This window comes from Centroberyx gerrardi, chromosome 14 (assembly GCF_048128805.1).
Source record: "Centroberyx gerrardi isolate f3 chromosome 14, fCenGer3.hap1.cur.20231027, whole genome shotgun sequence".
Lineage (NCBI taxonomy): Eukaryota > Metazoa > Chordata > Actinopteri > Beryciformes > Berycidae > Centroberyx > Centroberyx gerrardi.
This window is the reverse complement of record NC_136010.1, coordinates 30,116,536-30,128,710: the sequence shown is the minus strand read 5'-3', so window position 1 is coordinate 30,128,710 and position 12,175 is coordinate 30,116,536. Positions and strand designations below refer to the sequence as shown.

Genomic DNA, 12,175 nt, shown 5'->3' with positions numbered 1-12,175 from the left:
TAACTTTTGCTGCAAAAAAAAAAACAATTTCCCAAGGGGTATCAATAACTTTTAATCTTATCTTTTCTTAAACCACATACTCATGGTATACTATTGCATAGCAAAATATTGAGTACTTAATAGTGTATCCTCAAAAATTTGGGGTGTTGCCGGGGCAACAACTGAAGAGTCAATTAACACAATCAACTATGTCATCAAAATGTTGTTTTTCCTTTTCTTTCTTTCTTTCTTTCATTCTCTCTGTCTTTCTTTCTCTCTGTCTTTCTTTCTTTCCCTTGCAGCCTACACAGAAAAGATGAAGGATATGTCCATGATGTCCATCATCTGCTCCTGTTTGTATCCACAGACCAAAGCTACCACCACCCAATACCAGTATGAAGGTCAGTGGTACATTGAGTCAGATTCATACCACACTGTACATACAGTACAGTATGGCACCATGAGTTTACTGAAGTAGAGCACTGGTGTAAAAATGTACTTGTAAAAGTAAATGTAGCTCATTTGAAATGTGCTCAAAGTAAAAAACAAAACAAAACCATATTGTTGCTTATGATCTTGATCTGATGATCTTGATGATGTAAAATAAAAATGGTGAGAAGACAGAGAGTTCAGTATGTGACATTGTACATGTCTTATAGGCAATGTTGACCGTTAAAAAACTAAGATTGGCAAAGAAGGTTCTCATTATTCAACAACGACCTAGTCTTGCTTAGCCAGAACATTCTCCACACTTAAGCTGCGTTCGGAATGATTCACTCGTTCACTCACTCACTATCCCCTATGGAGTGTTTGTCATATAGTGAACTATATGGGCAATGACCGAACAAAGTTTCAGAAACTACATTAATGCGCCGGATATTCATGTGACGCACATGGACACGCCCAGCATCTCATAAACAAACCAAGCACTCGTGACAGTGGGTTGAAACATACTCAGGTAGTATAGATTTTGCAAAGTTTAAATTAATTGTTGAAATTCTAATCATGTGCAAGTGTGGTTTTGTCAACTAAGGTGGCGTCTCCTAATGGTAGCTGTTTTGGTTTGGCAAACAATAAGTTTGTGAGTTAACGTTAGCAAGCTCACAAACTAGCGACTAGCACTCTTCGTCTTTGGTGAGACACGATCGCATTGGATTGTGGTATACAGGAGAAATTGTAAGGTACATCGGCTGTTCACTACAATTTGCAGTGCATTGTGGGTATTTTATAGGGAACTATACAGTGACTCAAATTAACCGTTGAGAATTTGGACACTAGCACAAAATGGCAGACACACTATATAGTGCACTATTTCCGTGCAGTGATATAGGGAATGGTTTCGAACAGAGCTTTAGTTTTGGCTGCACCAGCGCAGAAGAATGATCTGATGATGACACTAAGCTAGACTAATAACATCTAATAACAATAACATTTCCAAAAACTTCTAAAATAATGCATGACAGCCATTTTGAGTTTGCTAACTCACACACAGATCAGCTGTAAAATGTCATTAAACCATTTAAACGTGGAACAAAATAACATGTCACAGACAACAAAGCAACTTACTTGAAAGCATTGGTTCCTGTCTTCCTGTGTAGGCATGGAGGTGAAGCCGATCAACAAGCATCTGTCGGGCCAGTCGTTTGAGGTGATTCTGAAGTCACCCAGTGAGCTAGCTGCAGATAGGTCCTCAGACCGGCTCAGCCCCCTGGCCTCTCCCCCCAAGAAGGACATTTCTCTGTACGACCTGCAGAGGAGGCTGGAGGCTGCCGAGGAGAGGAGGAAGGTAGGAGAGGAAGACAAATAGCTAATTTATTTACTGATCATATTGTTCTATTAACATCTATGTGCAACTTTTTGTAGCTGGCGACTGACTGTTGGCTTTAACTTGGGATGCATCTTGTCTTCCTTATATTTGACCACAGCTATTTAAGATCAGATCCTAATCTATAATAATATTGTAGCTCTTTAGGCTGTCTGAGGTTAAGCAGTGTATTGGCCCCTTGTCTTCTAAAACTTGGGTGTTATTTTTGACCCGTTGACAGGATGTTGGATAGATGTTGTTTCTGCCAGTTGAGGAACATTTCTAAATTAAGGCCAGCTGCAACTTGAAATGATTATTCAGGCATTTGTTTCATGTCTCGCCTGGATTATTTTAATGTCGTTTTTACATGCCTTAACAAGTCTTCTCTTGAGCAACATATTGGCCTCCCAAATTTCTTCTAGAGCTTCTGTTGGGACTTTTTATGAATGTGGTCTGTGTGCTGTTCCCATTTCAGTTTGTTATCCAAAAACACTGCAAGATATTTGTATTCTTCAACAATCTGGATTGGTTGGTCTTTGATGACAGTATTCTGGGGGAGGGGGGGGGCTGAGTCTTCCTAAATCAATGTGCATCTCCTTAGTTTTGGTGGTGTTTAATACCAGCTAGGAGTCATCATACCGCCTCACAAAATCATCCAGTTCAGGGCCATGGTGGAGCTCTTTGTCAGCGAGCAGGCTAACTAGAGCCATGTCAACTGCAAATTTAATCAGGTGTCTGACACAATTGTTGGTATAAAAGGATAAAGAGCAGCAGTGACAAGACGCAGCCTTGTGGTGTGCCTTCATTCATCACCCTGGTTTCAGATAGCCACTTTCCCACTTTCACCTGCTGTGGTTCTCTGCGTGAAGAAGCCAAGTGGCAGCTAGAAAATAGATGTAACAATGCCAGCCAACTGATTAGAGCAGTGAGCATGGTCAGGTAATCCGTGAGGACATTCAGTCAGGACAATGCACGTATTGATATTATTACATTTATGAATGGTTATTATGACACAGCAATAACTTGAGTTTAACAGAGTTTCCTGCCTGAACTTTTGTTGCTCATTCTGATGATGAGGTCCCATAAAATGGCAAAAGACCCTTGTAGTTTAGACAGCCTCTCCTCATTCCAAATATGGACTATTTTTTCCCACAGGGTTCTCCCTTTATATTGAGTTATATCGAGTATGGCACTTGACATATTGTTTGTAGTTACGAAGGCATTTACCCAATGAGCAGCTATTAAAATCCCCAAGGATACACTTAAGGGCGTCCTGGGAGATAGAGTCTAGTCTCTACATGTTAAAGTTAAAGATAGTATCAGATGCTCTGGACGGATTAGCTTTTGGAGGAATGTATACCACAGTAAAGAAAAGTTGTGGGAATTCACGTGGAAGGTAGACTGGGTGAAGAGAGACACATAGAAACTCTATGTCAGGTGTGCAATGCTCTCTTGGGCTTGGGGGACAAACTACAAATTAGTCATAATACTTTGTACTAGATAATGTACCTATTTGTTGACGTTTGGTAAAGTTTAAGATGTACCTGAAGTCTCCATGGTACAACTAAACAAAGACTTTCGCGTCAAACTATTTTCAATGCAACTTTTTGTGTAGACTAAACGCCCTAACCTGCCACTGAATGCATGTTCATGGTGCAACAGGCTGCTGATGTCGGACCAGAGAAATCATTCCAGTGTGATGTAGGAGGATGTTACTCAACAGCTTCAGATGTGTCAGTCTGTAAAAACCTGCAATGAAACCTTCCTCACCCTGCCTTAAGGAGCTGTGAACACACCGAAAATAATCGTATTAGTCTGGCCGTCAATGGAGAGTTTTAGTGTCCCATGATGTTCTAAATGCTGTGTCAGAGGCTTTTAATGAACTGAATACTTAGAATTTCTTTTATTTTTTGGCATGACAATGTTCAAATTTACAGATCAACACAAAATATCGGCTATTGGGAGCTACAATTTTGCCATGGGTATTGGAATCAGCCTTTAAACATGGATATCGGTCAAGGGTCAAACAAACCATTTTGTGAAGCAAATCTCATGGAAACAATATATACTGTATAAATCAAAAGTTCACAGTGCCATAATGAATCTAATTTCAGCTTTCCTTATAACATTTCAGCCAGTAATCAAATGTGAATGAAATGTGACCTGAATGTGAGCCAGATTTCCGATGCTGAACGGAGTGTACTGTTGTGTTTCCAGTCCCAGGAGGCCGAGGTGCTGAGGAATCTGGCTGAGCGAAGGGACCATGAGCGGGACGTGTTACACAAAGCCATGCAGGGACACGACAACTTCAGCAAGATGGCCGAAGAGAAGCTCAACCACAAAATGGAGGTCATAAGCCAGAACCGCGAAGCCTACCTGAACTCCTTGAAGCAGAGGCTGCGTGAGAAAGTATGTTTTTTTTTTTAGTCTTTTCATATTTCCATTGTGCCCCTTGACATGATTTTTTAAAGGGCAAAAGGGCAAAAGGGCAAAAGGGCAAACCAGTCATGCTGGTGTGCAATTGTGTTGTTAAAGCAATATTCCACTTAGTTTTAATAAAAATAAAGAAAATCAGAATATAAACTAATCACCAAGATCAGATGCAGCTGGATGAGTTTGTAGCATTAGGATTTTTACTTCCCATTCATTTGAATGAGTCACGAAACTGACATTTAACACGTTGGTGAACAGATTCAACAACAGTTCTATATCATTCTTCCTGACCGCCAGAGGCAGTGCTTAACACTGGATATCATCCTTCTCGCGCACACGCAGGTCGAGTTGTTTATACCAACAGAGTCACCCGTGACCCAGGATGATGTAGGGCGCTACCAGCCCCACCGTATAAATGGCTCCGTCATCCTGAGTTTTGTCCCTTCTTTTTTCTCGTACAAATTTGCGAATACAGGTGAGAAGTAGCACAAAGCTAAAGACAAAGACTAGCTGCCGGGTTTTCGTGTGGAAGCCTCATAACCAAATAGGTTGGAGCTATGGTTCCGTCCTCCAGAGGCTGCGACCTGCCGACAGCTGTCTGTTCTATTTATTTATTTTTTTGTCAGAGCGGTGTTTTCACCGGTCTCTGTTACCACGAGCTGACAATCGCTTCAGCGGCCAGCGCTAGCAGTGCTTAGCCCTGGCAGAGGTGGGTATTATAGCCGGTTAAGTTGCTTGATTCATACTGTAAGAACTGTTTTCGGTTCTCGTGTAGCGGAGGCTATCACCGGGCATAGAGCGTCCTGCTCGCAGCCATATGATAGCCATCAGTGGTGCAGGTATCGGTGGGTGCTTTCACTTGCCTCGGCAGATGAATACCGGCTCGGTCTCGGCTACGCCGGAAAAAAGAGAGAAAGAGAGAGAAGGCTGCTCTGATCCCAGAGGCGGCTAGCACTTATTGGAGCAGCACTTATAGACGGAGTGTTTCCGTTCCGTTTTCTGTGTTGTTTTAATTTGTTCGATATCATGCTCGAGGCTCATACTTGCAGTACCTGCATGGCTCCTCTTCAGGCTGATGATGGCCATGATGAATGCCCCTCATGTCTGGGTGTGGAACACCTGAGGGAGGGGTTGTCAGAGAACCCATGCATGAATTGTAGCTTCATGCCTAGGGCTCTGAAGTTGGCCAGGCTAGCCGGGGTGGAGGCTCTTTTGCTCAATCCAAGTGAGCTACCCCCATCTGATGTTGCGGCGGTTGTACCGGGGCCAAGACGCCCCTCAGCTGAGACAAGGGGGGGCCCCCCAAAGAAGAAGGCGAAAAGAGTGGACACTCTGGCTGCTAAGGTGGATACCTTGTCGTCTGAATTTTCCCAGATTAAGGCTCTGCTTCTTAATCTCCAGCCGGACAGGACAGTGATGGAAAGGGCCCCAGCGGACAGCCCTCCTGCTAGGTCTTCCCTTGCCCCTGAATGGGATGATGATGTTCTATCCACCAGAGCCTCCTGCAGTCAGTTCTGTGGGATGGGAACAGAGCAGGAAGAGGCAGAGGCTGCCTCCCACACATCTGAGGCCAATTCCCGGGGGACTGAGCACGGTTCCAGGGAGGGCTCAGAGGCCGGCCCAGCTGCAGTTAAGACGGTAATACTTCTGGCTCTAGCGCGCTTGGGGCTTGACGAGGCCCCAGTGGTGGCTACTTCCTCAAGTGCCTTCTTTAGGGGAGCTCCACAGTTTTCTGCCTTCGGAGTACCACCCTCAGAGCCTTACATTGAGGAGCTTCGGAGGTGTTGGCCGGACCCTAGATCCCTCTCTCACCATACCAGTGACAGCAGGGCCCTTGCCGCCATGCAGGAAGCAGGCAGTTATGGACTGGACCGCGTGCCTGCTGTGGAACCATCGGTTGCTTCCCTAATTGTGTCGCCGGATGAGGCCTTGAGACCTGCAGCCCGCTGCCCCAGGCCGCAGTGTCGCATCACGGACGATCTGCTTACGAGGAGCTATGACATTGCTGCCCGCATGGGCCGCATGGTGAACTCAATGTCCCACCTCATATTGGCACTTTCCCAGTCCTTGCAGGCCTCAGGGGCAGACTCCTCTACCCAGAGCATTAGTGACACTTCACTGCAGACATTTGCATTTATGACAAGAGAGCTTGGCAGGCTTATGTCAACATTAACACCGGCCCGCCGGCAGGTATGGCTAGCACAGTCTCCCCTGTCAGAGCCATGTAGGAGGGTCCTCCGTTCTCTCCCTGTGGTCCCAGGTGAGATGTTTGGTCCTGCAGCTCAGCAGGCACTGGAGCGCAGCATTCAGGTGAATCACACCAGACGTCAGTTTGACAGTCTGAGAAGGGAGCCTACATCCTTTTCTAGACAACGGCCCCCCCTAGGACAGGATAGCCGTCACTGCTGTCCACCAGCTCGCCCTGGTGGCTCCTATGGGGGCCCACAGTCCTCTGAGAGACCAGACCGGCACCAGTGTTTTCCCCGACTGCCGGCACCTAGGGCCCAGAGGGGCCGCATGTTCAATCAGCGCCCCCCCCCCCCCCCCAGAGCCCCTAAAGGCCAAGGGAATAATGCATGAGACCATGGGGCCGGGCGTCGGTCGCTTCTCCCAGCAGCGCCTCAACTACTGGGAAGAGCACACATCAGACCCTTGGGTGGTGGCCACACTTTCCCAAGGGTACAATCTCCAATTCCGACGCTGGCCCCCAATTTTCGGCGGGGTCAGGATGACTGTGGTCAACGATCCCGCAAAATCTCTGGCGCTCAGTCAAGAAATATCTGCCCTCCTGGAGAAGGATGCCATAGAGCCCGTAGATCACCGAACGCAGCAGGGCGGGTTCTACTCAATGTACTTTCTAATTCCAGAAAAAGACGGTGGTTTGCGGCCGATACTGGATCTAAGGGGGCTAAACCAGTTTCTGGAGCTTTTGCCCTTCCATATGCTGCGCACTGCAGACGTTCTCCAGGCGGTTACGCAGAGAGACTGGTTCACGTCCATCGATTTGAAGGACGCGTACTTCCATGTGCCAATGGCACTGCATCACAGGCAGTTCCAGCGTTTTGCTTTCAAGGGCCAGGCGTATCAGTTCAAGGTGCTCCCATTTGGCCTCTCTTTATCCCCTCGGGTGTTCACGAGGTGCATGCGGGCAGCTCTGTCCCCGATGCAGGCCAAGGGCCTTCGTATCCTCCCGTACTTGGACGACTGGCTGATCTGTGCCCCGACTCCGGAGCGTGCCGTACAGGACACAGCAACCCTCCTTTCTCATGTGTCCCAGCTGGGCCTTACTGTCAACCTGACCAAGAGCTCCCTCACACCCAGCCAAAACGTGGTGTTCCTTGGATTGTTGCTGGACTCCCAAAGGATGAGGGCCTCCCCGTCGCTACGGTGGGTGGAGGACATACTCAGTCTACTCCTTCGTTTTCAGAAGGGCAGGACACTGACATACAGCCTCTTCCTCAGGCTGACAGGCATGCTGACAGCTGCCTCAGCTGTAGTTCCGCTGGGCCTCCTACATTTGCGTCCTCTCCAGGTGTGGTCAGATGGCCTGCATTTGGACCCCAGACGGGACAGGCACAAGAAGGTCCGGGTATCCGGGTGGTGCATCCTTGCCCTTCGGCAATGGAGGAGCAGGGCATATCTGACCAGGGTCACCTTGGGTGTGATCCCCTCCCGCCGGGAGGTGGTGGTGACAGACGCCTCCACTTCTGGCTGGGGGGCGGTGTTGCAGCACAGAATGGTAAGGGGGCTGTGGAGCACACGGCAGAGGCAGGAGCACATAAATGTGCTGGAACTCCGGGCCGTGTTTCTGGCGCTCAAACACTTCCTGCAATCTCTAAAGGGCAAGCATCTCCTCATTCGATCCGACAACACTTATATAACACCATATAAACCACCAGGGGGGCACCAGGTCTGTCCAGTCACTGCGGGTGGCACGGCGGCTCCTGTTATGGGCCTTCCCTCGACTGGCGAGTCTCAGGGCCATCTATCTACCAGGCCTACAGAACACTGTGGCAGATTTCCTCTCTCCCCACAAACCTCCTGCAGGGGAATGGAGGCTCCACCCAGAGGTTGTGGACATGCTCTGGGGCAAATACGGCAGGGCGGAGGTTGACCTCTATGCGTCGGAGGCCTCGACACATTGCCCCCTCTGGTTTTCCTTGGCAGAGACTACAAGCCCACTAGGACAGGACGCGTTGGGCCATCCCTGGCCGAACCGCCTCCTTTATGCTTTTCCACCAGTTCCCCTGATATTGGAGACGCTACACAGAGTCCAAGAGGGCCCCTTGGGGGCCCCGTATTGGCCCGGGAGACCCTGGTTTCCCATGCTACACAGGCTCCTGGACGGGGAGCCGTGGCCCCTGCCGAGGAGGCAGGACTTACTGTCTCAGCTGGGGGGACGCATTTGGCATCCGAACCCGGAGCGTCTAAAGATGTACGTTTGGCCTCTGAGGGGTCGGACCCGCTTCTGAATGACTGCGACCAGGCGGTGGTTCAGACGATCTTGGACTCCAGGGCACCTTCCACCAGGCTGCTTTATGCAAATAGGTGGAAGTTATTTAGCGAGTGGTGTAGGGCTCAAGAGGTGGTCCCTGAGCGTTGCTCCGTGCCCATGGTGTTAAGGTTCTTGCAGTCCCTGTTGGAGGGCAATCGGTCGGTCTCGACCCTGAAGGTGTATGTAGCTGCGATCTCAGCTCGGCATGTGGGGGTGGGGAACCAGACTGTTGGAGCCCACAGCCTTGTTGGTCGTTTTCTAAAGGGGGCTCTGCGACAGAAGCCCCCACAATTGATGAGAGTTCCCTCATGGGATTTGCCGTTGGTACTTGAAGCCCTTTGCCAACCCCCTTTTGAGCCCGGGGGGCAGTTGGAGTTGAAATGGCTGTCTGCTAAGACAGCATTTCTGCTGGCCATAGTTTCAGCAAAACGGGTGAGTGAGCTTCATGCCCTGTCTGTGAGTCAGGCATGCATGCGCTGGAACTCTGATGGTTCGGGGGTGGTCCTGTGGCCTAACCCCTCCTTTTTGTCAAAGACGCTGTCTACTTCCTATGCCAATCGGGGCATTGAGCTAGAGGCATATGATCCTGGGCACATGCAAGGTGAAGCAAGTGAGAGAGCAGTGCTGCTCTGCCCAGTAAGGGTCCTTAAGCAGTATTTGGAGGTGACAGCTAGCTTTCGCCAGTCTGATGGGCTGTTCGTCTGCTACGGTGGGCACAGGAAGGGTCACGCCTTGTCTAAACAGAGGCTTTCCAGCTGGATTGTGGAAGCCATCGCTCAGGCATACAGATCAAAGAGCCTGCCTGTACCCTTTACTGTTAAGAGCCATTCCACCAGGAGTGTCTCCACATCCTGGGCAGCATTGAGGGGTGTGCCTCTAGGTGACGTATGCGCGGCGGCCACCTGGGCTTCGCCGTGCACCTTTGCCAGATTCTACAGGGTCAATGTCGCTGCTCCCCAAGCGATTGCGACTGCTGTTCTACCTCAGCCCGCAGCCTGCTCTCAGTGAGGTGGGTGAGGGATTCCTTGTGACCTTGTTGGTAATAGTCATCCAGTGTTAAGCACTGCCTCTGGCGGTCAGGAAGAATGATATAGAACGAAAGTTACGCATGTAACTACGGTTCTATGAATTCTGGATGACCACCAGAGTTCCTTGTCACTCAGAATCCTGACGAGAAGATTCTGTAGGGACAAAACTCAGGATGACGGAGCCATTTATACGGTGGGGCTGGTAGCGCCCTACGCCATCCTGGGTCACGGGTGACTCTGTTGGTATAAACAACTCGACCTGCGCGTGCGCAAGAAGGATAATATCCAGTGTTAAGCACTGCCTCTGGCGGTCATCCAGAATTCATAGAACCGTAGTTACATGCGTAACTTTCGATCCCGCTACTGTGATTTTCAACTGACTGTGGGTTCAACATTTTAGAACATAATTTCACTAAATAGCATTTTTATTGATAGAAGAAAACATAATGGAGGGATACCATTTAGGAGAGATAGTTCGTGTTTACTGGATCTACTTTTATTTTTGTTTGTTGAATAGGTTCACCAACATGTTAAATGTCAGTTTTCAGGCTATTTTCGTGGCCTCATTCAAATGAAATCCAAACGGTCATTGCAGCAGTAAATAGTAATAGGATACAGCACAGAAAAATAAAAATAGAATAGAGCAAATGCAGGTAATAAAAATAACACAACTGACAAAAACAAGACTAGAACATGTTTAAGTGGTAATCTGTGAGATTCTTGTTTTTTTTTTGTTTGTTTTTTAAGCGCTCATTGCTGTTTTTAATTTGTCTCCATCTTTGGTGCTAAGCGCTCATTGCTGTGGTGTTTCTGCACTGCACTTCCCAGAGATCATCTGTCAATCAGATGGTCCAGTACTGGACAGTGTGTCCAGTACTGTGACATTTTTTTCCTTGGATTTTCTGTAGTTCTGAAGTTTGAGTTTCTATAGGCCTTTTCTTTGTCTTGTCTTCTCTTGTCTTTGCCATGGTGGTTATATAACTACCCAGTTCTTCATCTACTTATTCCAAACAAAAATGTGTATAACCCTTACGGAAATTATTGTGGTGGCAATGTGCTTAATGGATGACAAGTAGACAACTTCCTTGTAGAATTACTGGAAAATTATGGTTTGAGATAATAAGATCATAAACAAGCATGATCTCCATTATGAGACAATTTACGTTCACTAGGCTACTTTCCTTCTTGGAAATCCCATGAAATGTTGTTTTACAGTTTGAAACACCAGCAATACAATCTACAAAAATTGAAATGTTATTTTCTTCCCCGGCATGAAATCCGGGGAAGAAACACATTGTTTTAGGGAAAACACATTTTGACACAATACTAGTAAACAGCTAGCCAACACAAGAACAGAACAGCAAAAACTTTCATGAACTGGGTATAGGTTGAATGACTATTGTGTTATAGCAATCAGTGGTATCAAAATGCACATTGATTTATATGGACACAGATAATTACTTGCATAATATATTAATGGAAAGATGGGAAGATGGGTTAAGTATGTATTACAACATGACAACATAACTGCAGTAGCACTCTACGAACCAGTAATCCCTTAAAATTCCCTTACATTCACCCCTTAATTCATGCAAAATCACCTTAAAACGAATGAAGGGAGTTATTAATGAAGTAGATCCCATCAAAACCTCCTTAAACGCCCCTTAATGTTTGACTGCTTACTTTCTAATTTAATGTAAAATTCAGGGAGACAGGAACTTTCCATTAATAACTCATTAATAACCCTGCAAACCATGCACAAAAGGCAAATCCCTTTATTTCTAGTGTCTCCACAAACCAACCCATGAGTAAATCCTTTAAAAACCCATGGTACTAACCTTACTTTTTTAATGCTATGTTATTTTTAATGGATAATTAATGTTTATGTAATTAAGAAATTAAGGACATTTCAGGGAGGAAACATGAGAACAGATGACATGAAAATATACCAACAATATGAATATATGCATGATGAAATAAGTGGAAAATTTATGAAATAAAAATGATAAAAATATATAGTGATGGTTTTCTTCTTTTTAGGAGAAGCATGCTGCCGAGGTCCGCCAAAACAAGGCGCTGCAGGCCGACTTCCCTGGATAGAAGACATTTCCCTGGAGGAACTTTGTCACCCTATAGAATTCAGAATTTCTCTCTGCATCCTCCTGTCTCGTTATTAACAGACAACACATAAATAAGCTTAGTGGAAATACATTACAGTAAATGTTCTAGCTCATAACACATCAGTTTAGTTCTGCAGGCTTTTTTTCCCCTCTGCAACACCAATACATTCTATACAAGTTCTTCAAACTCTCGATTGTCACATTTCAGTCAAGTGGTTTAGAACAGTGGTGCTCAACGTGGGGTTCGGGGACCACCGGGGGTCCTTGAGGGGGTTCCAGGGGGTCCCCAGCAAATTGAAGAATTGTTAAACTTCAG

The 12,175-nt window shown here is 46.8% G+C and overlaps 1 protein-coding gene across 1 annotated transcript; it reads left to right on the top strand.

Annotated features, from left to right (window-relative positions):
• The first annotated feature begins 277 nt into the window (after positions 1-277).
• Positions 278-11,885, top strand: LOC139910492 (stathmin-3-like). Its single transcript, XM_071897797.1, has 4 exons — positions 278-380; positions 1,578-1,765; positions 4,001-4,192; positions 11,780-11,885. The coding sequence occupies exons 1-4, from the start codon at positions 296-298 to the stop codon at positions 11,837-11,839; spliced, it is 525 nt and encodes a 174-aa protein (XP_071753898.1). The 5' UTR covers positions 278-295; the 3' UTR covers positions 11,840-11,885.
• The last annotated feature ends 290 nt before the right edge of the window (positions 11,886-12,175 follow it).

Bases quoted from the DNA above. Each gene is read 5' to 3' on its own strand.
- LOC139910492 (XM_071897797.1), top strand. From the start codon at position 296: ATGAAGGATATGTCCATGATGTCCATCATCTGCTCCTGTTTGTATCCA. The intron at 381-1,577 runs GTCAGTGGTACA...CTTCCTGTGTAG, and splicing joins CACCCAATACCAGTATGAAG to GCATGGAGGTGAAGCCGATC. The intron at 1,766-4,000 runs GTAGGAGAGGAA...TTGTGTTTCCAG, and splicing joins CTGCCGAGGAGAGGAGGAAG to TCCCAGGAGGCCGAGGTGCT.